Below are 23,299 nucleotides of genomic sequence, written 5' to 3'. Positions count from 1 at the left end.
CCCTGCTTTTCTAGAAACACCTGCCGAGTTGCTCATAAAAAGTCATGTCCGGGGTAGACAAACGAGGATAGGAAAACTATGACCCGTTGAATATGTCAGTTTTCATGGATACACCATAACGATCCACGAGTTCACGATGACGACCATAAAACTTCTGTAGTGTTGACTTCAATCTTGCAGCAACATAACCATGTTCCAGAGGCCCATTTGTTAGAGTTCTAGTGCGATAAAAAAAAGTCTGCGTAGCATAACGTATGAGTTGTGATATGAACACTCCATACGTAAGTGCTGAAGGGATGTTGCCACAGATGAAAGGAAAGTTGACAATTCTGAATGAAAAGTCATCACGTTTGAAGTTAAGTTTGGTCAATAGTTTTCCTTTACCACCGATTTCTAAGTGTAAGTCAAATTAAGAATAAAAAATAACGGAAAAAACATTTTTTCATTGTTTTACCACGGAATGGTCATTTATGTAACATTGTTTTACCCCGAGCGATAGCGATGGGTTACATGAAGACATAACTGCCCATCCTGTGGTAAAACAATGATAAAATGGAGTTTTCGTGATTTATTTCGATTCTCATAGGACTATTTTTTTTTTCATATTTTTGAATAGACGTAGCCGATGTGTTGCACGGAATGTCAGTAATGTGTTTATCACTTTTTTACCATGGTTGTGGTCTAAAAAGCTCTGAAGCACGCCGTATCAGAATTTAAGGGTTTTACGTCTGAAACCATCTCGCCAAAGATCCCCGAATCTGAATGTGACAATCACGATTGAAAATGCCATTACGGGGTAAATACCCTCTGTGTGTGCTTAAGAGGTTTTTAGCCATGCTTTAATTAAAGAAAAACAACAACAACACTATTCCCATATAGACCAGGTTATGTAAATACCAGATGGTTATGTAAAATCCAAGTATCTGAAAAAAAATGACCAGAAGCTTTAAAAAGTATTACAGATAGTAAATTGTTTTAGACGAATTACTGCTTGGCATCAAAGCGCGTGATTGACGTGCACAAGACAATAACTTCTAAGGAGAAAACTATCCAAAAGACCTTTCCAAACCTATATTGTCAACATAATGTTTGTAATAACTTGCAATTTTCAAGGAAACTGCATCATCTCAGAAACAGATAAAAAAGGTTATAAGTTATTTTGGGTAAAAATAATTTGATTTCCCTTCAATGTCTTTGCTTTGTTTGTGGACCAATATGACATTAAACTAACAACTTGTTGATAGGAGATACAATTTTATGAATTTTTAATGATATTTGATTAGATCAATTTAGTTAATAGGAAACTACCCGAAATAATAGCAAAATGAGAAAATCGACAGAGTCTTAATTACACCTCGCGAGACGAGATATCATTGAATTTCTGCGATAAATCACGCGAGGACATTAAAAGACGCGCGCTATGCTTCAAAGATAATTCTAATACGTAATTACGAAACTAGTGTGATCGGATTTATTTTTCTCAACTGGCAGAGGAATCTTAGTGATAATAACATTTTCAAGACAACCAGACAATGTATATAACATTAGTCTTTTTGATAATCCTGAAACTTGAAGGTAAGTTTTATTTGTAGCATTTGAAAGTCTGTCCGTCTGTTTGTCTTTACCTTTTGTTCTGGAAAAAAATAGGCACTTAGATGTTTGCTTATGGCTAATATCTTTTCCTCACTTTTCCATGAAAGGTTAATTGATACTTAAAAACTTAATTTAAGATTACTGAGTATCTGTTATGTTTGTTATTCAGGAAAGTATGCAGTTTTATTTGGCAATTTACAGTAATATTAAAGGCACGACAATTTAAAAGATTCCTAGCAATAGTGCATTTCAGAAAAAAAAGGAAAAAAAAGAAAATTTGCAAATTGCATATTTCCTCGGAAATCGCTCTTTAAAGTAAAAATTCGGTTACTTTGCAGACGATACCTTTTTATTGTTATCTATTGTCAAACATTTTCAAATAATACACATGTATTTAATATGAATTCAGATATAATAGTCTTCTAACAAGCTGTTCCGTATAATGGATATGATCTTAGCGACATCCGAAATTACAATACTGAAAATTTGTGATCTTCCCCGATAATAAATATTTTGACAAATGAAAGTCGATTTGTCAGTTGTGTCCGATACTCGTAAGAGCCAAAGACGTTACCTCCTATTTTTGCCTGTTGTTCGGGACGAATATAACAGAATATACCTACGAATAATTTAATTACAAGATAATTATTTCTGATTTTTTCAAACATTTACCTTTACGAAAATTGACGTAAAATATGACCAAAAGTTTAAAAGCAAACAAACAAAACAGAATGAAACAAACATGAGACAGCAGAATAGGTATTCGTTGCAATCTTAAAAAATAATCTTCGATTTATTGACTTCTGGCCTGGCCACCACAAAAATCTTATGTCAGAGATTATTCTAAACTTCAAAGGCAAAAGTATTTAAAACTGATAACGTCATTAACACTTAGGTATTTTTTCAAGTTTTGTGGCGCTGGCCCTTGGTTTTGAGTTCAAACGAACTGGTTTTCAATTTTGAAAATCGGGTCAAATAGTAGAATATATTGGAATATATGCTTTACAACGTTTTTTTCCGACGCAGTCGGTATAGCTTCGCTTTTTACGCTTTGACCTTAAGGACGCTCTTCTATGGAAACGCAAGTCACCTGATCGCAGTTCTTTTTCCCGATTGGCCAAATACTGATATCTAAGTGGCGTTCGAAAAATCTGTATCGAAAATTTGGAATTGCGTTCGAAAAAATCTTTATCGGAACATTAAAAAGAAATGTAGAAACTTAGAAGTAAAAAAGAACGAAATTTTACTGCGTCGGTTGTCTTTTTTTTAAGATGGTACTTGTTATATTTATGAAGAGGCAGAAACGATGTGTTTTAAACATTTCGTGGAAATATATACCTTACATATAAAAACCTGAAACATTTGTGACTTCCGAGTACTGTATACTATTTGTCTCCCATTTTGAGTTGGTGATTAAAAATGCATGTGCATGACTTTATTATCCCAGACAGCTGATTAAATTTCTGCAAAGTTTCCCCCGCTATAGTACAATGTAAATGTTTTCTACATATTTCATGAGAGAAACCAATTCTCCGTCGGTCTGTTCTTGATTTAAACCATTTCTCCACTCTCTATGGTAAAATTAAGATTTTAACATGCTGGCTGAAGCTCAAATGTTGAAAATCACAATTTTACCATCTCGAGTGCATGGAAAATAATTTAATGCCGAAATTTTTAAAAATTTAAAATGTTTTAAGTGTGCATACTAACGTAAAATGCTAATTAAGAAGTGAGAATAAAACTAACTGAAATACAATTTAGGAAAAATAGAGAGAAAAAGTCAACTGTAAAACTGAAAATTCGCAACTCTACAAATAAAGCGAACGTATTTGTTTTATATAGGTTGTCTTTTCTTCATTTGATCTCACACAGTATATAATTACAAAAGACATTCAGAGCAGTTTTCTAAAACAAAAAAACAAAACAAAACAAAAACAAAAAAAGAGACCAAACAGATAGACAGAATTCTAAATAAACAAAAAATAACCGAAATAAAAAAAAAGAAACACCACACTTCCTGATATTTCCCCAATACAAACAATTATGGTCATGTATAGAATAGCGATGGAAATGACGATTAGATAGAGAGAAAATAGAATTACAGGCAAAAATTCAATTACAATTATACAAAAAAAAGTTGTTTTTGTTCAATTAATTTACCCAGGATGAATTATGGTTTAATTTATTTTCAAAATAAAAAAAAATACAGTCGCAGATCGGAGTTGTCGTAACAGTCGAACGAGCAGAGAGATCGACAAAATCTGTTGACATACTCCGCTAAAATAGTTCTACCGATATTTACAAGTTCTTTGCCAGAATAGCCACCGAATGTTAAATTTTTCTTTTCAATTTTCATCCCTGTATTGCAATTTCAGACTTCATATTATGGTGTTCACCAACATGGAATAGCGACCATACCGACTTTTCACATCTACCAGGGATTTTATATTACGAAATTTTTTCAGGGAGCTTTCTGACCTCAAAAATATAGGTCACCGGTATAATTTTGTTGCACCAACTATATGCAATGTTTAGTGAATCTACGGTACAACATATGAGATCAGTTTTCAACTCCCTAAAACTATTATGGAACTGTTCAATGACAGACTTGTAACAATTTTTGGGCCAAGTAAAACTAGACCAGACCTAATTCAATATGGAACTGACTCTATCATAATTTTCTAAGAACTGGTTTTCTTTGGTCAGTTCAATATGACATTTTGATCGAAAAACCATTGCAGTGTAAGATTCGAATCACTGATAGGATGTTTTACGCCTTTCAAGACCTAGAGCTTTGATTTATTCTTTAAGATGTACTTTTGAAAGTGTCTGCTGTTATGCGATTTGTGAAAAAAGTATCATACTTTTCTTTACGCATAAATTTCATAGTTGAAGACATGAAGGTAATGATTCATGTTAGCAAACTTCAGAAGTTTCAAATTGGAGGGTTTTTAAAGTAAATAGTAACATTTATGTTTTTTATATCAAATTGTATGCACCCAAATTTACAGACAATAAAACAAGTATTTTTCACTTAAAATTTTATTAGCACTTCTAGGGTAGATCATACCTAAATTTGTGTCAACAAATTTTCCTAATTTTTCTCAAAGATGACCTTGAATGAACATGCTGTAAAAGTTTAATATAAAAGAAGCCAGAGAATACGGCACATAATTTCGAGCTTAAATGTGTTATTTAAAAAAATCTATAAAAACAAAACAAAACAAAAACAATTATATGACATTCTTTATTGTTTAAAAAAAACTGATTTTTGTGTAAAAAGTCCATTAAAATGACGGTATTATTACACTATAGAGCATTTCATCGCCAATTATATAAATCCCACTTGAGTTATATACTTAAACTATATGACAAAAAAAAATACAAATAAGGTAAAACAACAAATGCAACAGCGTTTTTTATGTTACAAGATGATATTTTCATTATTTCAAATACTATTTGCTCATAGAAAATGCACACGTCTGTTAAATTTTACAAGACGACAGAAAAAGATACTCCGTGTAACATGTATGATCTACCTTAGGGTTTCTAACAATTATAGCGTTGTCAGATTATTACCGGTACAACATAGTATATAAGCCAAAAATACTTTGTTATAATAATTCACCAAATTTTGAGAGGATTTAAGATGTATGAAATGCTCACATTTTTCAAATTATAAATGCGAAAATATATTATATTGTATTTTGATGGTAATCATACATGCTTGCATTAATTAATTTACGTTGAACTATTTAAGAATCTTTCGAAAATTTAACAATTATTTTTGTTTTCATGTATGCTCACAAATTTAAATATAAACACATTGTAAATATTCATTTTTATTTACTTATTTCAGTTGTTAATCTCACACAGTATACCCAAAAAGCCAAAACGCATATTTTCATATAAATATGTCTTCATCAAATTATGAGACTTTTGAAGGTATATGAACTGTTTGCAGTCATTCATTTAGGAACAAATGTGTCATATTTTCTGTCCGATATTCATTTTTATACTCTTAATTTTTTACGCGGCCATCAAATAATTAAGGAACAAAAGTCTGTAACTCATTTTTATGTTTGACGTTTTTTATGCTGCTATCAATCAATTAAAGAAAACTTAATCTATTTTATGGGGACCCCTCAGAAATTTGCAAATGACAGAATTGGTGAGATTTTGTTGCTGGCCCACACGACAAAAGGATTAATAGGCAGAACTGAAGTGAACTGAATTAATTTTATATTTTCCAGCAATCCATTATTAGGGTCTCTCTATGTCACTGAAATGTGCCAGTTTGCAAACATTTTGTCGATATAATGTTTTATTGATGTTAAAGCAAAAGTTACTTATACGATACTATTTGACGTAGTGCTCTTGTACCCTGATTTTATATTTAACTTAATAAAAATGGGAATAAAATGACAATTGGGTGCAACATGATTTCAATTAGATTATTTATGATTAAAACAGATTCTTATATGAAGAAAAGACACATTTGATTTCGAATGGTGCTGACAGTTTGCTTTGCAAATATCTTTATACATATTTTCATTCACAGGCAAAAATATACATGTACTACAATTAGGGTTAAATTTGTAAATCTCGAAATACTTCAAAAGGACATAACACCAGTAATTTACTATATTACATATGGTGTAACAGTTTCTTTGTTCATTGGTTATTATATATGATCACGTGATGCAAAGGATATTCCACGTACATGAAGCATTGTTTCTATTTGTAAATATATTGACGCTATGCTTCTATTTATATGTATATTGACGCTATACTGCTAAATTTAGGTCCGTATAAAAACCGTTCCATAACTACTCTCAGCCAATCATGGCTGAAGCGCCGCAGACGAAGCAGGCAAAAAAAACATTATCTACATATGTAATATATAAATTAAGGGCTTTTATATGGACCTGTTAGATTATATTGACATCGGACTTCGTCCTCGGTCGTTGTGATCTGAACAGGCCCATATATAACGTATTGACAAAAGTCCATAATTGATAAATATATAACGCCAGTGCCATATATGTTCTAGCTTTAGTGTCTTTTTTGGAAAGGAAATTCTCAACCTAATCATTTATTTTGGTGGTTTTTTTTTTGGTAGTAGGCAAAAAGGGCATAGTCCATCTTGCCTATAATATGATTTTCATCGATATATTACTCTTATTGCCATGTCCACAGGGTAAGAAAACTAATGTTTCTCAAGGACATTTGAACACTTTAAAATACAATTGTGTTAAACGTTCGCTTATGAACATTTTTATTGCCCATCTATGGAAATCGTAATAGTTTTTCAATGTATGCAATAAGCCGGTAAAGCTGTTCCAAGCTGAGAGACGCCCTCGTTGAAATGATTCCTTGTTGCACATGTGTACGTATTGTTGGTTATCAAGAAAAATATCTTTAATGCATATAAGGCTTCATATTTCGATTTGTTTTGGTGAAGTTTTTCTTCCAGACTATTTATTTTTTAATCTTGTTTTTTTCCGAATTTTCTGGCGGCGTTTAACAAAAAAATATTGCTTCTTCTTTGTAATATGTTGTATATTATATATTCTTTTTTTAATTAATTCAGTACATTTGTAAGTAAAAGAGTCGCTTTCGAATCAGTAGATACTCGTTGCTATGGGAGTGGATTGGTTGCTAAGGAATGCGTACTGCTCTTATGCATTAACAATTAGTTCCTCATAAAGATTTCTGCTCTTGGCATCTATATATTTGTCCAATTTTACTCTGTTCAAGTGAAATACATAAACCGATCATAGCAAACACTATGTTGCTGAGCTCAACTCATATTTCGGCTGTTTAGCATTGAACAAGCTAATTTCATCGGAACGATTTCTAATAACTATAACAGTAATGTAAATCCACAAAAAAGTTCTTTACAGACGGATGGAAACAAAACAAACACACACACACACACAAAAGTTAACAAAAAAAAACAAAAAGCAAAAACAAAATAAACACGAAATAGTTCGGAATTTCCTATTCCTGTAGCTTCACGAATTTGTCAAAAAAAAAAAAAAATTTCATAGCTATCTAATATAAAGCCTCCATAACTTACACCAAACCAGCGAAATGAAGTTTACATAGGCAACAGATCCTAATGATTTTCTATCAGCCCAAATAATGATTTGACATAATGGTTTATCATTTTTATATAGATAAAGCTTGCTTTTGTTACAGTTTTCCTAGAACTGATAAAAAGATACGTTTGATCGGAAATGAAAAAAAAGCAAAATAAAAAGCAAATTGTCTTGAATCGACAAATTGGACCATCACACTCCCCGTCTGACTAAACATGTACATTTTAGAGTTAAGGTGCGTTTGTAAATTGTTTGATATTACAATATTATAAGATTTATTAGTTGCTTCAGGTACATTCCCGTGAAACAATAATACGAACAAAACAAGAAGTGTCAAAAATAAAAAGTCGAAAAGAACTTCTGTCTAGTATAGTCCGTAGAATGTACAATTTCCGTCTTTTTATTCATATCAGAGTTCAAATCAACAACTTTACATGCACGTGTTAGAGATAAACACCACATGCCTTTAATATGCATAATCTTGTTAGACAATGAAATAATTCTTAAGTTTTTCTCCGCATTTACATTTACAGTTGGAAGGACAAAAGATGATCATAATAGCATGATACCAGTCGATGCAGATGGAAGGGTTTTGAAAGATGCACTTATTAAACCAAAGAGATATTTCAATGACAAACTGAGTTATAGCCAGTTCCCAGAACAATACAATGCGGCAAGAACAGATTGGGATAAAAATGCAAATATATTTAAGAACAAAATGAACAATCTGGAAGACGATACTGTAGAGGAAAACTATTTCAATGGGGACAAAGAGAAACCCCACATTAGGAGAAAAAGACAAGCGGAAGTAACTGTGCTTCCGGGACATAGGGGGCGCTTAAAAATAGTTGAGGGTGTACAGTGGCATGATGATTTACTCGATATCAATTCAGACGCTTTCCTTCAGTTGGAAGAAGACATAATAATAATGGTAAGTAGTTTTGTTTTTCACGACAAAACAAAATATCGACAGAAACGAAAATTTGAGCACATACTATCTTTAGTCATTAGTTAAGTCAAGAACTAAGACACAAATACTAACATCGCAGTGAAATTACTTTTCCACTGGAATAGCTTGCTGATTTGCCTTACGCATTAAAAAAAATTCCTACATGGTGAGAAACATTCGCTGGTCATATACGGCTGTCTTTCTATTTCGCATTCTTCGGGGTTTAAAAACTCGAGCCTGTATTAATATAAGAGTTAGAGCTTTGTGTATATTCAGTATATGTCTTTAAAACTTTATCATACCATAATGCAAATATACTTCGATTTTCATATTTCTCTCATTTTTACTGAACAGTTTTATAGTGAACTTAATTCTTTGTCCCATTAATTAAATATCCTTGCTGAAACAAAGTAATACATTAAACCATCTAACGATAGATGTTATCAATGAGACAGATTTCTCGATTTTTGAAAAGTAAAAAAATTCAGGTCTGGCTCCATGTCTAAGGCTTTTTAATATCAAGCTATGAACAGTATATGACGTTCAAAACTTGCTGAAGACGCTACAGTAAGCCCTTCCAGAAAATGCATGAATCTTGCGAAGTCGAGAAAAAGTGAATGATTTTACGCGATGTTATCCGTTTGATTTTAATGATCCCTGAGAATTTTGAATGACCTGTCTGCAATATTAAGCGCGGAAACGACGTCTGCAGTTACATGGAGCCACCGTTGCGTGGAACTTGGATAAATCTTAAATTTAGCCCCGTCCGTGGTTAATCATTTTCCCTTCTGTCATAAAAAAGTAATATAAAATCACGCTGGGCAATTTTTACCACTTTCTTGATATTTCTTCGTTTGTATTGACCTTTAATCGTAAAGTAAATTCTGCCATTTACTGTTATGTTCGCCCCCTTTTCTCTAAATAGTTTTTATTATGACGTTTATTGCTGGACAAACAGGCAATTTGGCTGGCGACTATTTTAAGAATATTACTTTAAAAAATATAACAATAAAAATCACAATCAAACAATATTGCATTTTAAAACATTTTCCTTTTAAATTAACGAAACATTGTTAAATAATATAAAACAATACTAGTATAAGCCGTAAAACACCAAAATTTGTACCACATATACACGCAAAAATTTCATGACTTGTAGTATCGGATCTATTGAAGTTCGATGTTACACTGTCACAAAATTGTCCGATGGGATTTCCAACTCAAACTACGTTAATTTTTAATGACACAATTAAAGATCTAGTGACTTGTCACAATGAATCATCATTATTTGATGAAGTAAATGTTTTGATACCAGTATAGTTTTAATGAAGCCTGAAATGAATGAAATGACCATTTAAAACTTATTGCACTTCGTCCAGTAGTAAATCAATTTAATTAAAAAAATAGAATCTTTTATCTTCTGTCTCGTCTTGTTAGTAATTACACAAGCATCTGCATACTGTAGCTAATTGATTTTAGATTAACGTCTGTTTTTTTTCTCCACTTCTGCGTTTTTCTAGAATATATCTATTTTCTTCTGCATCTTAGTACGCAACTTCTTGTGTAACTTCTTGTAGGATGTGTCTGTGTATGCTTCAGGTATAACGCCTACTTGACTACACTTCGTTTTTTTCTAAAAAAAAAATATGGTAAATTATGATAGAGGCTTTTTAACTTTTGTAGACATTACTTAATATTAGTAAAATACAACAGTGCTATGGAAGCTTATTTGTAAATTGTTGAACACATTTAAATGTTTGTTTAATTTCTTTATTTCAGTATGCAAATGCTTAATATGTATTTACTAGATGTGTTTACTATCAAGACGAGACAGAAGATAGAGGATTCTCATTTTTTAATTTAAAAAAAAATATATATATTTTGAAGCTCTCGAATTGACAAAACTATAGCGAGAGATAAAATATAAATGTCAATATAGAGCCCTTATGGAAATCAGTTCACAGTTAGCATTTCCGTTTTCGCCAAGACGTAAGAAAAAAAAAATGGAAATGAATTAGTCGAACATTAATAAATAAATAAGATATGGACTGAAAGCATCTTGTACAATTTTGGTTCTAATAAAAGCTGACGTTGCAAGTTAAAAGTTGCCTAACATGACGTCTGATATCATCACTTAGTGTTATTTCAGTAGTTCTCTTTGCAGTTCAAATGTACTGTTTTTATTACTTGCATTTTACACCTTATATAATTTATTCTTTTTGTTTAATCTACTTAAAAAGTAAAATGATACCTAAAATGAAAGCTACAGGAAACTAAGTTATAGATTATGCAATTTCATTTGGAATGGATACGCCTTAATTTACTGCCTGTAATTTGTTAGTTGTTAACACAATCACAGGCTACTCCTAAATGTAGAAATATTTACCTTCCGCAGTAATCGCAAAAGGCAATATTTATTTAAGTCGGCGCATTGTCTCCGGAACATAAGAGCAATTCTGCTAGTATGCTGGCGTTGTAAAACTAACGAGTTTTTAACGACTTTGTAACATTTCATTTTCTCCTTCCTATTTAGTTTGGGTAATCAAGCCATACGGTGTAGTTGATTTAAACCTAAAAATTAAGGTGATTAGGGGTTATTTTTTTTATTATGATTTTCATAAAGTCATTAAAATTGAGTACTTAATATAACAGCACCCACAGAATTAAGAACACGCTATTTCTGGAAGAACAACAAATAGGCGATGGTCATTCTTTTTGTTTGTTTGCCCGACTATATCTGTTTATTTTCATCCTTTTCTAGATCCATATTAACAAAGAAATGTTATCTAATTTTAAAGCGCAGCTTTCAAATTTTTTGTTCAGCCATGCTTATACATTGTAAATAACGTCCATCTCATTGAGATTTTCCAGTTGATGACTTGCATTTTTTACATCTGCAATCATCATTAATATGGGTTCAATTAGCTAAATGGAAAACTACCATATGAAATATTACAGGAAGTAAGCTATGGATTATACATTTGTATGTAATTGAATCTTGTACCGGTACACCTCAATTTACAGGCGACAATCAGTTGTTTGTCTGTATGATTACAATTTTGGTGAAATGTATGCACAACAAAAGGAAATATTTACGTTGTAAAAATGATAAATTAATTTAGAGTTTTATTAATGCATTAAATGCACTTAGTCATAAATGGTCATATCGCATTTGATATATTGCTATATTTTTAGCATTTTTTCAACTTGTAATTTTCTTTTGACCAAAGATCAAACACGAGCTCATCGTTTGGGGCGATTACAATTACTAGTACTCCTTTACGCGCTGTTTTGTAGAAAGTTATTGTCAGTGTTTGTTTTATTTTTCTCTATTGAAGTCGTTCATCGTGTAGATTTTGCCATACATGTACCTTTATTTTGAGATAAGTTTTTGAAAGGTGAAGTTATCTCTGTTCTATTTTTAAGACAGCACACATACTATTAATTACCGTTAGACAGTCGATATCTAATGATGTTTTAACGACTTTACTTCTTAAAGCGCATCTTAACAAAGTACAAATTTGTCGTTCATTATTGATACAGTGGAACTGATCAGGCTTTATAGATTGCAACACCAACATTTTTATTCCGTCTCTTATATCTCTTAAATGGTTGATTGTGATTTGCAAGGCCAGGGTGTTGTAAAAAAGGCAAATCCAGCCAATATGAAGCTTTAGGGTGGTTTAGCATAATTAATTAAGACTAAACATAACTATTTAGGAAGAATCCTATTTGTGCGAATTACACATTTTTAGATCCGAGGTATTATTTACGACAATTATACATTAAAACAGATTTTTTTTAATTGCACTCGCTGCACTAGTCTACCCGTACACTACTCCTACACGTAAGAGGTTGGAATTCCGTTCCTCCATAACCCAACCTCTTACTTCCGAGCGCCATATTGCATAACGCTCGTTCCGCCGTTCTTGAAATCGGCAGAATTAAAGTAAACTATTTACCATTTAAAACGTTTTATACAGTTTCTTTACCATAATACGGTAGAAGGTGACTGAACTGAAGAAAAAAACAAATGACCTACCTGATGAGAAAATCCAGCAATCCTGGAAATCCTTTGTAAATGCAGTTAAAATTAACTTCATATTTGGTTTTTAGCTTTTTGATTGCGTAATTCCGGTAGATAAAATTACGAATTTTAAATTTTGCGAAACGAACATATCAAATTAACCAACGAATTGCCTTTACCAAAGTTCGTTTTGTCAAATATATATTGTAATCCGTAAAATTAGTGACGTTATTAAAAATTGCTGGTCATTTTGACAACTGTCTTCATTACAAATGTTTTCTAGGTATTTAACAAATATTTAGGATTTTTATCGCTCGATTTCCAGTAGGTTAAACTTCTTTTATGTAAATAAAAGACTTAAAATGTTTAAAAACGAATGTTAAGCTAATTCATATTTGCGGTGGCTTTCAACGTGTCAGATGCTAGAGGTTAGGATAGCACCAAGTCAGAAAATAGCTTGCCAGACAACCTCTAGCATTGCTGGAGTACCCGTACACGTATTTCAAGTAATGTATATCTGGAGTATATGGGCAAGTATGTACATGTATGATAGAAACAGCATTAAATATTACTGTATAGATAAAAAATGGGGAGATTAGATAAAGATGTACAAAAACAACAACAAACCGTCCAGATACAGTATATACTGGTGAACAGTGTTTAGGGTACTAAGTGAATCACATTAGCGCCAGATACTAAGGATAGTATGTAAAAGAAAGACAGCTGTAATGGTCTTTGAAAGACCATCAAAAATAATATGTTTTGAGATGCTAAAAAATGACGAAGAGCAATGTTGTAATTCTAGGTTTTTCAAAAGTTAACCATTCATGCTCACAAACTTTTTCTTTAAATTTCACTTCTTTTTACCAGATTGACTCAATCAAATATACTTTATTCATGACGCAAATTAGCTTCCATTTGTAAAAGGTAAGAGGCGCAAACGTAACACTAGCGCGAATAATTGGCGCAAACGGATATCTCCCAATTATTTGAAGCTAAACATGAGTACTTTAGACTAGGCATGAATAATGTTCCAACCCTATTGTGCCTCGGCTAGTTTGGCACTGATACATTTGTCAATTTTCAGAGAGTATCTATCAATTATGCATGTAAATGTGAACTATGATTATCATCACAATTTCAATATGATTTGAAGCGGAAATGAAATGAATACCACATGTCTCGCTTATGTGTACTAACAATTCCTATCGATCTGTGCAACCGGCTATAAAATATATCATTTTTATAATCATTTCATTACTAGTTTCCAGATATATATTATTGTACACATGAATTGCAAGCAAGTGTGACTCTTTACAATGACGACTCAGAGAGATTGTTTTAGGTTCTTCTGAAATCAACGCGGCAATTATCGCCAAAATTCAGATCAAAAGATCATAATTCAAAATGTATTTCATAGCGAACGCTAATAATAATTTTGTTCGATCCACCCAATGCAAAATTCGTTTGACAAAATAATTTGGGCCTACATATTTAATGATGTCAACATGAAACCTTTCCTGGAAATTCCTCGGAAACAACAAATGCAATGATTATCTTTTTCATAAGTACAAAATAACTTGTATCATCTTGCTCAAAAATAACTAATTGTTTATTTCAAAGAATAGCGTTATGTATGGGTTTGATGTTTTTATAATTTTTATCGAATAACTAAACATTTATCAAGTGTCGATTAAGCGACTACAAAAGATTTATATTTAGACGCTTTTTATCAAAGGTAGCTTAAATTAATTATGTAACTTACAACGTTATTGTGACATGGTGGCAAATAGAGACAGATAGTTGCGTCATTATACGGATTTTACGTCTATCGTCAAAATGACGTCAAACCAGCGATTTAATTTGAAAGTTTTATAAATATTGTGTTATTTGTATTTTGTGTATAATTGCTTGAAGGCGAGTCTTCACGAGCCACTTCCATATAACTGGATGTCAGAATTTCTGTTTTTCAGTTTGAACATTTTTTGAACAATGGGCCACTGGGACACAGTTACAAATATGCCACGGTGGAATCATTCAGGTTTGACGAAATTCTTTTCTGTATGTATGTTTACATGTATGTTTGTTTGTGCGTTAGTATTTTAAAATTGTAAAATGTTATTAATAACCAGTTTCAGTAACATTTTAAATTTATTTGTTGCTGTGGAGTTTTTACTTCAAGTATTCATTATTCTACCATGCATAATTAAATTCCTCTCTTAAACTTAAGAAAAGGCATAAATATTCACGAGATAAAGATAAATGAGAATAAACAATGAGTAATATTGGGTTATATATATACAACATGTCACCAGGAAGTCCACGTCTAAAGAACCAATTAGCATTCAAGTATTTCCTTCTTAGGACTGTTCTTAAAAAAACAACGTCTCTCATGCGACATTTAAGTACAAATTCCAGTATCTCGAGAAAGAAAAACTTATCTTCTTCAAATTTCCATGTCAGTGTTATTAATTATATCAATTTGAACTGTTTATTAATCTATAGTTGAAATAATTAAAGGAAACGGTGAATATTTTCCCCCTACAAGTTGTTAAAAACAACATTTATCGATGGTTTTCCATGAAATTTTGAAACAGTTTACTGAAGTAAACGATACCGAAGAATAATGCTTTATCTTAAATTCAACAAAACTGTCAATAGAAATTGAGTAAATTTCAGGAAAAAACTTTGACATTCATTAAAGAGAGATTTATTCTTAATATTTAATGAAATGACGTACCAAAGAGCTAAAAATAATGGCGGACAATAGTATTTTGTAATTAAGCTATTTCGCAATTAAATGACAGCAATAAATATGACCAAATCAATATTATAACAAACATTTGCAATTGTCTATTTCCTTTTTTACAGTCAAGGGAGCATTGAAGTGTTTTTCGTTCTGAAACTAAAGACAAATGACACATCAACGACACAATCAGCAGATACGATCACGGCTCTGTTAAAACAGGCTATTGAAAATTCGTCACATCTTCTTAATTTTACTATTGATACAGATCAAGTAATTATGTTTGGTACGTATTAATTCCTGTAATTTGGTCGTTTTTTAAAATAATTATAATAATCTTGCTACTTAATTTGATAGCACAAGTAGAACTCTTCATTGAACGGCCTCCAAAGCGAGTTATAAAACTAAGCCATCAATGCTATAAGATGGCATCTGATAAAGAAGAAACGGCTTTAATAAATCTAGTAGAAACAATTTTCGTCCGTTTTTAGGATTTAAGAAGTGTATTTGCTCTTTTGTAAAAGTTTGTAAAGAATAAAAACTCAAACGTAATTTATGGGAATCAGCAAGTTTAGTGTTTGTTTTTTTTCCACTTCAAGTAAATGAAAACAAAACACGATGATAGTATTAACATAAAAATTTATGACTTCAGTAATCCGTCATGTGAAACAAATTAAGTAATTTATAAACAAAAATTCAACAATACCCAATACGTTGGTCTTAGACATTTCCTTTTTACATTTTAGACACATCAGGAGTAACAGAGAGTACAACCGCTATGAACCCAATAGAAATTTACGAAACATTAACTTCAACAGAGATTTCAACAGGTAGCCAATCTCAAAAATCAATCTTTGTTACCTCAAATGATCCACCAACAGAAAGCAATACAGTTCATGAAGATAATGTAGATACAGGCCAAACAGAACCACCTGATTACTTATCAACAGATACAGGCCAAACAGAACCACCTGATTACATATCAACAGATACAGACCCTGGGGATGACTCAACATTATTACCACAATCATCGGCAACATTAAGTATATACACTGCAGCTGTGACGTTTGAAACGCAAAAGTTGACTCCAAATGAAGAAATAACTACAACAGTGTCAAATTCTATATCAGGAATTACCACTCGATCGGTTACAAGAATACCCTCTTCATCTGAGCCGATATCAACTACGAATGATGATGACGTCATAGTTAAATCAACACATAAGATTCCATTTTCCTTTGAAACTTCGGCCAAGCCGATATCTGAAAATTCCCAATCAACCATCTTTGCATTGCCAGAACTGCCAAAGGAACATTCTTCTATCCAGACAACAGAAAAACCAATAAATACATCATTAGAAGAAACCACGAAATCGATTTCAGCCTCCTCTGATAGAAAAACATCGGTATTAGGTTATACACAAACAACAGAATCATATTTACAAGAGACACCAGATGAAGAAACCTTAACACCAGATGATGAGAATTCGGCAGCAACATATTCACAGGAGACCACAAATGCAAACATATTGAAATCCAATGAAATACGGGTGACAGGGTCGCAATTATATCATACCACTGAAGCAACAACAGCGACACCAGATCATACATATACGGCAGATTACGCAACAAATGCAGACTTTTCGACATCAGATGACACGTCAGAGGACAAACAGTCTCCAGGGTCACCATGGGAAAAGATGCCAACAACAGGTGATATACAGAAGACAACAAGGCCAACAGACGATACAGATACTTTTATGACATCAGAAACAACGACAGATAAGGTGACAAAAGATGAACAGACAACAAAAACAATACAAAAGTTGAATACAAACCATAAACAAACTACAATAGCAACAGAAATGTTGAGAACAGATGATAAACAGAAAACCTTAACAGCAGAAAATTCTACTACAGATGGTATACAAGCTACAAAAACAACAAAAACATTACCGATAGATGCTACACAGACAATTAGGACAACGGAAAGGTCGATTGCAGAGGAAGAGCAAACTGCATTACCAACAGAAATGTTGACACAAGATGACGAACAGACAACCACGGCATCAGATGATATACAAACAATAAGAATAACACAAGCAGAGGAGCCGACATTAGGTAATAAACACACGACAATGACAACACTATTAGGCATGTCGACAAGAGATTATACGCAGATATCAATAACAACTAAAAAGCCTGAATTAGATAATGAACAGGCAACATCAACAGTTACACTAGAACCAGAAACGGTAACAACAGTGTATCCATTAATCACAGGAACATCAAATGACATTTTTACAGACACAGCAGGTGAGTTGTCGAATACAGCAAAGGAGTTATTAAAAACAACAAGCATTTATCCTAAATCATCCGTTGATACAGGAGCGATAATGATACAAACAACTGCCGAACAGACTACTTTACCAGGAACATTAACGAATTTACCTGATATTTCAACTGAAACCGACATGTCGGCTGAATTCATATCAAGTATTGTTATGACGTCACTGATAGATGTAACAGAGAAATCCGAGAGTCAAACATTTAAGCGAACTACACCACAAACTACCAAGTCGATAGTTTCAACAAATCAAGTATCACTTTCAGCTTCAGACAAAACAAGCAGAGCAATACCATTCGGATCAACTCATGGAAAATTTGAACCGTCATCATTTCTGACATCAGAATTAAGTTCAGAAAGTACAATTCAACAGTTACCAATACTGTCAACGAAATTAATTTCTTCACAAGAGACGACAAACCCGCCAATAGACGTGTACTCAGTTAAAACTTCAGAAAGGACGATGACAGAACTATCATCAGACGAATCAACTCCTTCGTCTAGATTATCCAATAGTCCTTTAACGTCTTCACTTAAACAAACATCAACATATTTATCCTCAACTGAACCTTATGATGGTGTTCAACGAACTACACGGACTCTTACGTCTGCAACGGCGCCTTTAGAACATACAGATCAAACGGAACCAGTTTTCTTAACTTCAAAATTACAAGAGATGAGCACAGAAATTATGAATGAAGTTACTTCAGAAAATGTCCAGATGCTATCTGATACAACACGGTTTCCAACTACGCAACGTCCAAAAACTACGACGTTGAAAGCTTCTCCGGAACAAACTTCAGTGTTCATGTCGCCATCTGACGACCAATCATCAACTCAAACTGCAAGGAATTCAAGAGGTATGACACCATTAAATCCTTTTTCATCTAACAATATCCAAACAAGTTCATCCACAATATCTGCTCAAACAAGTACATCTCAACAAATACTGACGCCTCTTATTCTAGAGGCGACTTCATCTTCGTTAGTTTCGAATAAAAATTTATTAATATCAATGGGAACCTCACCGGAATCACATGCACAGGCTAAACCGCTGCCAACAACAACGTCTGATATGTCGTCACTTATTGATACTTCGTTAGCAACGGATAATGAAATATTGACAAACAAAAAAATCGCAACAGATTTTCAACGTACTTCTTCTTCAGCCAAGTCATCGACATCAGAACATGACCAAAGTTCTCAAATGTCAACGCACTCAAATTATTTAACCTTGCTAAAAAGAAACAACACCACCACAACAACAGATTATGAAACTATTACTTATTCAGGAAATGCAATTTCAGACACGTCTGATGGCATGAAAATTTCAACTGCATCATCCAAAACAACCTCCCATCAATCAGTGTCCGATTTACCGGAAACCACTACGAATCAATTTTATGATACTGGAGCTATTAGTAATTCAATTTCCGTTCTTCCTGATACATCAACAAGGTCGTTAACAGTCGAGTCCAGAACGACACGACAGTTACTATCTATAGCTCCAGAGACGGAGTCTACGACAATACAAACTACGAAATCTTTATACAAAACAAACTCTATAACTGAGACAAGTTCGACGACAAAGAAGGACGTTAGTTCGCCGTTCACCCACTCGAACAAAGAATTTGCAGGAACAAATGGGTCATCAAAAGACAACGTACCATTTTCGACAACCGTCGATCCTCTTGAAGAAGGGGTTACAGACATGTCATCGACAACTTTTAAGACACTTCCTCAACTTTCAACAGATGCGTCATTTAGCCAACAACACACGAATGAAGAAGGCACATCGACAACGCATATACCTGATACTACAGTTTTAATGTTTTCTAAAGGTAATAAAATGATATCTACAACCAACACAGACTACGAAGTGACATCTACAGATTATAAAATGGCATCTTCTGTCACAACAAAGCCTGAAATGACCTATACTATAACTAAAGTTCAAACGCCATCTTCTGGCATCGATTTTAAATCTATATCAACTGGTTCAAAAGTGACGACTTCCGTAACTGATTCTCAAGGGATATCTGATATCATACGTTCACAGACACAGTCCGACATCACAGAGTTTAAAAACCCATCTACCGTCTTAGATTTAAAAATGACATCTGCCGATACAGTTTCTCGAGTGACATCTACCGGCACAAATAATCAAGTAACATTCATCGGGAGAGATTCTCTAGTGACGTCTATCGGTACAGATTCAGGTTCTAAGATGACATCTTCCAGCTCAGAATCTCGAGTGACATCATTTGATACAGATTCTCAAGTCACAAATATCGGGACAAATTCTGATCTAATGCTTATCGACACAGAATCTCGATCGACATCCTCTGGTACAGATTCTACAGTACCATCTGTAGAGACATATTCTGAGATGACATCTTTAAATACACACACTCAAATTACACCTCTCAAAGCAGATTTTCAGGAAACTTCTATCGGTACCAATTCTCTAATGACACGTATAGAAGACAAAACCATATCAGAACCCAACAGGATATACACCGAGTCCGATACACAAATGATTTCTTCTGTTACAAATTTGCCAAGTAGTCAAAAAATGTCTTCAGAATCGGTATTATCGAAAACAGACAGAAGTTCATTTACGTCATCAAAAGAAGCAGTAACACAAATTACTGAGAGAACAACCTCCAAATCTCCAACAATTTCATCAATGGATAGTATATCAGAGAAAGTACCAACTGCCAATGGGATATATACATCTGTAAGAACCACCGACATAGTACCATCGGATGACGCTGATGTGACAATCCTTTCCTCATTAACTAATTCCAAAGAAGACGTCCCTCAAAGTTCAGACATGTGGCTCGAAACTACTACCGAGAAAACAAATGTTAATTCAACATCTTCACCATCTTCACTAACGTTTACGTCCAACATATCTCGTTCAGCGTCTTCCCTGCAAAAGTTTTATACATCACAACCCATCGCATCTTCGTCTTATGAGCAAGAAAAAGCTGAAAAGACCACCGAATCTGTATCTCTGACGTCAATGTCATCTGTAAGCCAGTCGGAAGACTCGGATAGTAAGTCAACTTTTGATCCTTACACAACTAGAAAGATAATGATTACTGAGTCGTCTTCATCAAGGGAGGTGATTCCATCATTACGTACAGAAACAGGAGCACCAGGTATGCCACCCTCATTTTCTTCTACTTATACTTCTTTAATAAATAAAGATGTCGTGAAAATTTCAACTGCATCATCCAAAACAACCTCCCATCAATCAGTGTCCGATTTACCGGAAACCACTACGAATCAATTTTATGATACTGGAGCTATTAGTGATTCAATTTCCGTTCTTCCTGATACATCAACAAGGTCGTTAACAGTCGAGTCCAGAACGACACGACAGTTATTATCTATAGCTCCAGAGACGGAGTCTACGACAATACAAACTACAAAATCTTTATATAAAACAAACTCTATAACTGAGACAAGTTCGACGACAAAGAAGGACGTTAGTTGGCCGTTCACCCACTTGAACAAAGAATTTGCAGGAACAAATGGGTCATCAAAAGACAACGTACCATTTTCGACAACCGTCGATCCTCTTGAAGAAGGGGTTACAGACATGTCATCGACAACTTTTAAGACACTTCCTCATCTTTCAACAGATGCGTCATTTAGCCAACAACACACGAATGAAGAAGGCACATCGACAACGCATATACCTGATACTACAGTTTTAATGTTTTCTAAAGGTAATAAAATGATATCTACAACCAACACAGACTACGAAGTGACATCTACAGATTATAAAATGGCATCTTCTGTCACAACAAAGCCTGAAATGACCTATACTATAACTAAAGTTCAAACGCCATCTTCTGGCATCGATTTTAAATCTATATCAACTGGTTCAAAAGTGACGACTTCCGTAACTGATTCTCAAGGGATATCTGATATCATACGTTCACAGACACAGTCCGACATCACAGAGTTTAAAAACCCATCTACCGTCTTAGATTTAAAAATGACATCTGCCGATACAGTTTCTCGAGTGACATCTACCGGCACAAATAATCAAGTAACATTCATCGGGAGAGATTCTCTAGTGACGTCTATCGGTACAGATTCAGGTTCTAAGATGACATCTTCCAGCTCAGAATCTCGAGTGACATCATTTGATACAGATTCTCAAGTCACAAATATCGGGACAAATTCTGATCTAATGCTTATCGACACAGAATCTCGATCGACATCCTCTGGTACAGATTCTACAGTACCATCTATAGAGACATATTCTGAGATGACATCTTTAAATACACACACTCAAATTACACCTCTCAAAACAGACTTTCAGGAAACTTCTATCGGTACCGATTCTCTAATGACACGTACAGAAGACAAAACCATATCAGAACCCAACAGGATATACACCGAGTCCGATACACAAATGATTTCTTCTGTTACAAATTTGCCAAGTAGTCAAAAAATGTCTTCAGAATCGGTATTATCGATAACAGACAAAAGTTCATTAACGTCAACAAAAGAAGCAGTAACAAAACTTACTGAGAGAACAACCTCCAAATCTCCAACAACTTCATCAATGGACAGTATATCAGAGAAAGTACCACCTACCAATGGGATATATACATCTGTAAGAACCATCGAAATAGTACCATCGGATGACGTAGATGTGACAACCCTTTCCCCATTAACTAATTCCAAAGAAGACGTCCCTCAAAGTTCAGACATGTGGCTCGAAACTACTACCGAGAAAACAAATGTTAATTCAACATCTTCACAATCTTCACTAACGTTTACGTCCAACATATCTCGTTCAGCGTCTTCCCTGCAAAAGTTTTATACATCGCAACCCATCGCATCTTCGTCTTATGAGCAAGAAAAAGCTGAAAAGACCACCGAATCTGTATCTCTGACGTCAATGTCATCTGTAAGCCAGTCGGAAGACTCGGATAATAAGTCAACTTTTGATCCTTACACAACAAGAAAGATAATGATTACTGAGTCGTCTTCATCAAGAGAGGTGATTTCATCATTGAGTACAGAAACAGGAGCACCAGGTATGTCACCCACATTTTCTTCTGCTTATACTTCTTTGATAAATACAATTTCCTTTTGAACACTGAAAACACTTTAAATCACAAATATCAACTAATACCATTACACAATTTACTATACATCATTGGCACATACATCGACAGATGACGAACAAACAGATGTTTCGTTGTCTCGATTTCGTCTTTCAGACGAATTGATAAAAAATCGTTTAATTAGATAAGTGGTTACCTCTACTCTACTTATTAAAATGACTGGTCAATTAATAATGTCTACATATAGCCAACAAATGGAAGTAATCATTAAGATAACCTCATCAAATGATACCAAAAGTACATCAGGGTCATTTAACCCCAAAGAAAACAAATAGCATTCAACAGTCTCTAATTCTACGTTTCGTCAATTTCCAAACCTAATATAGTACAGGATGAAGTGACCAGAAGAACGACTTTAGAGATGGAAACAACACAGCA

At 33.5% G+C, this 23,299-nt stretch overlaps 1 protein-coding gene across 1 annotated transcript; it reads left to right on the top strand.

The window, feature by feature from the left end:
• The first annotated feature begins 1,464 nt into the window (after window positions 1–1,464).
• On the top strand, window positions 1,465–22,890 carry LOC148620244 (uncharacterized). The gene is made up of 5 exons (XM_088577087.1): window positions 1,465–1,575; window positions 8,231–8,628; window positions 14,647–14,714; window positions 15,545–15,705; window positions 16,166–22,890. The coding sequence occupies exons 1-5, from the start codon at window positions 1,533–1,535 to the stop codon at window positions 22,888–22,890; spliced, it is 7,395 nt and encodes a 2,464-aa protein (XP_088433213.1). The 5' UTR covers window positions 1,465–1,532.
• Window positions 22,891–23,299: the final 409 nt, after the last annotated feature.

Source organism: Perna viridis, chromosome 4 (assembly GCF_037379345.1).
Source record: "Perna viridis isolate PV_CMFRI_1.1 ecotype Kerala chromosome 4, ASM3737934v1, whole genome shotgun sequence".
Taxonomy (NCBI): Eukaryota; Metazoa; Mollusca; class Bivalvia; order Mytilida; family Mytilidae; genus Perna; species Perna viridis.
This window is presented reverse-complemented; position numbering and strand designations above follow the sequence as displayed.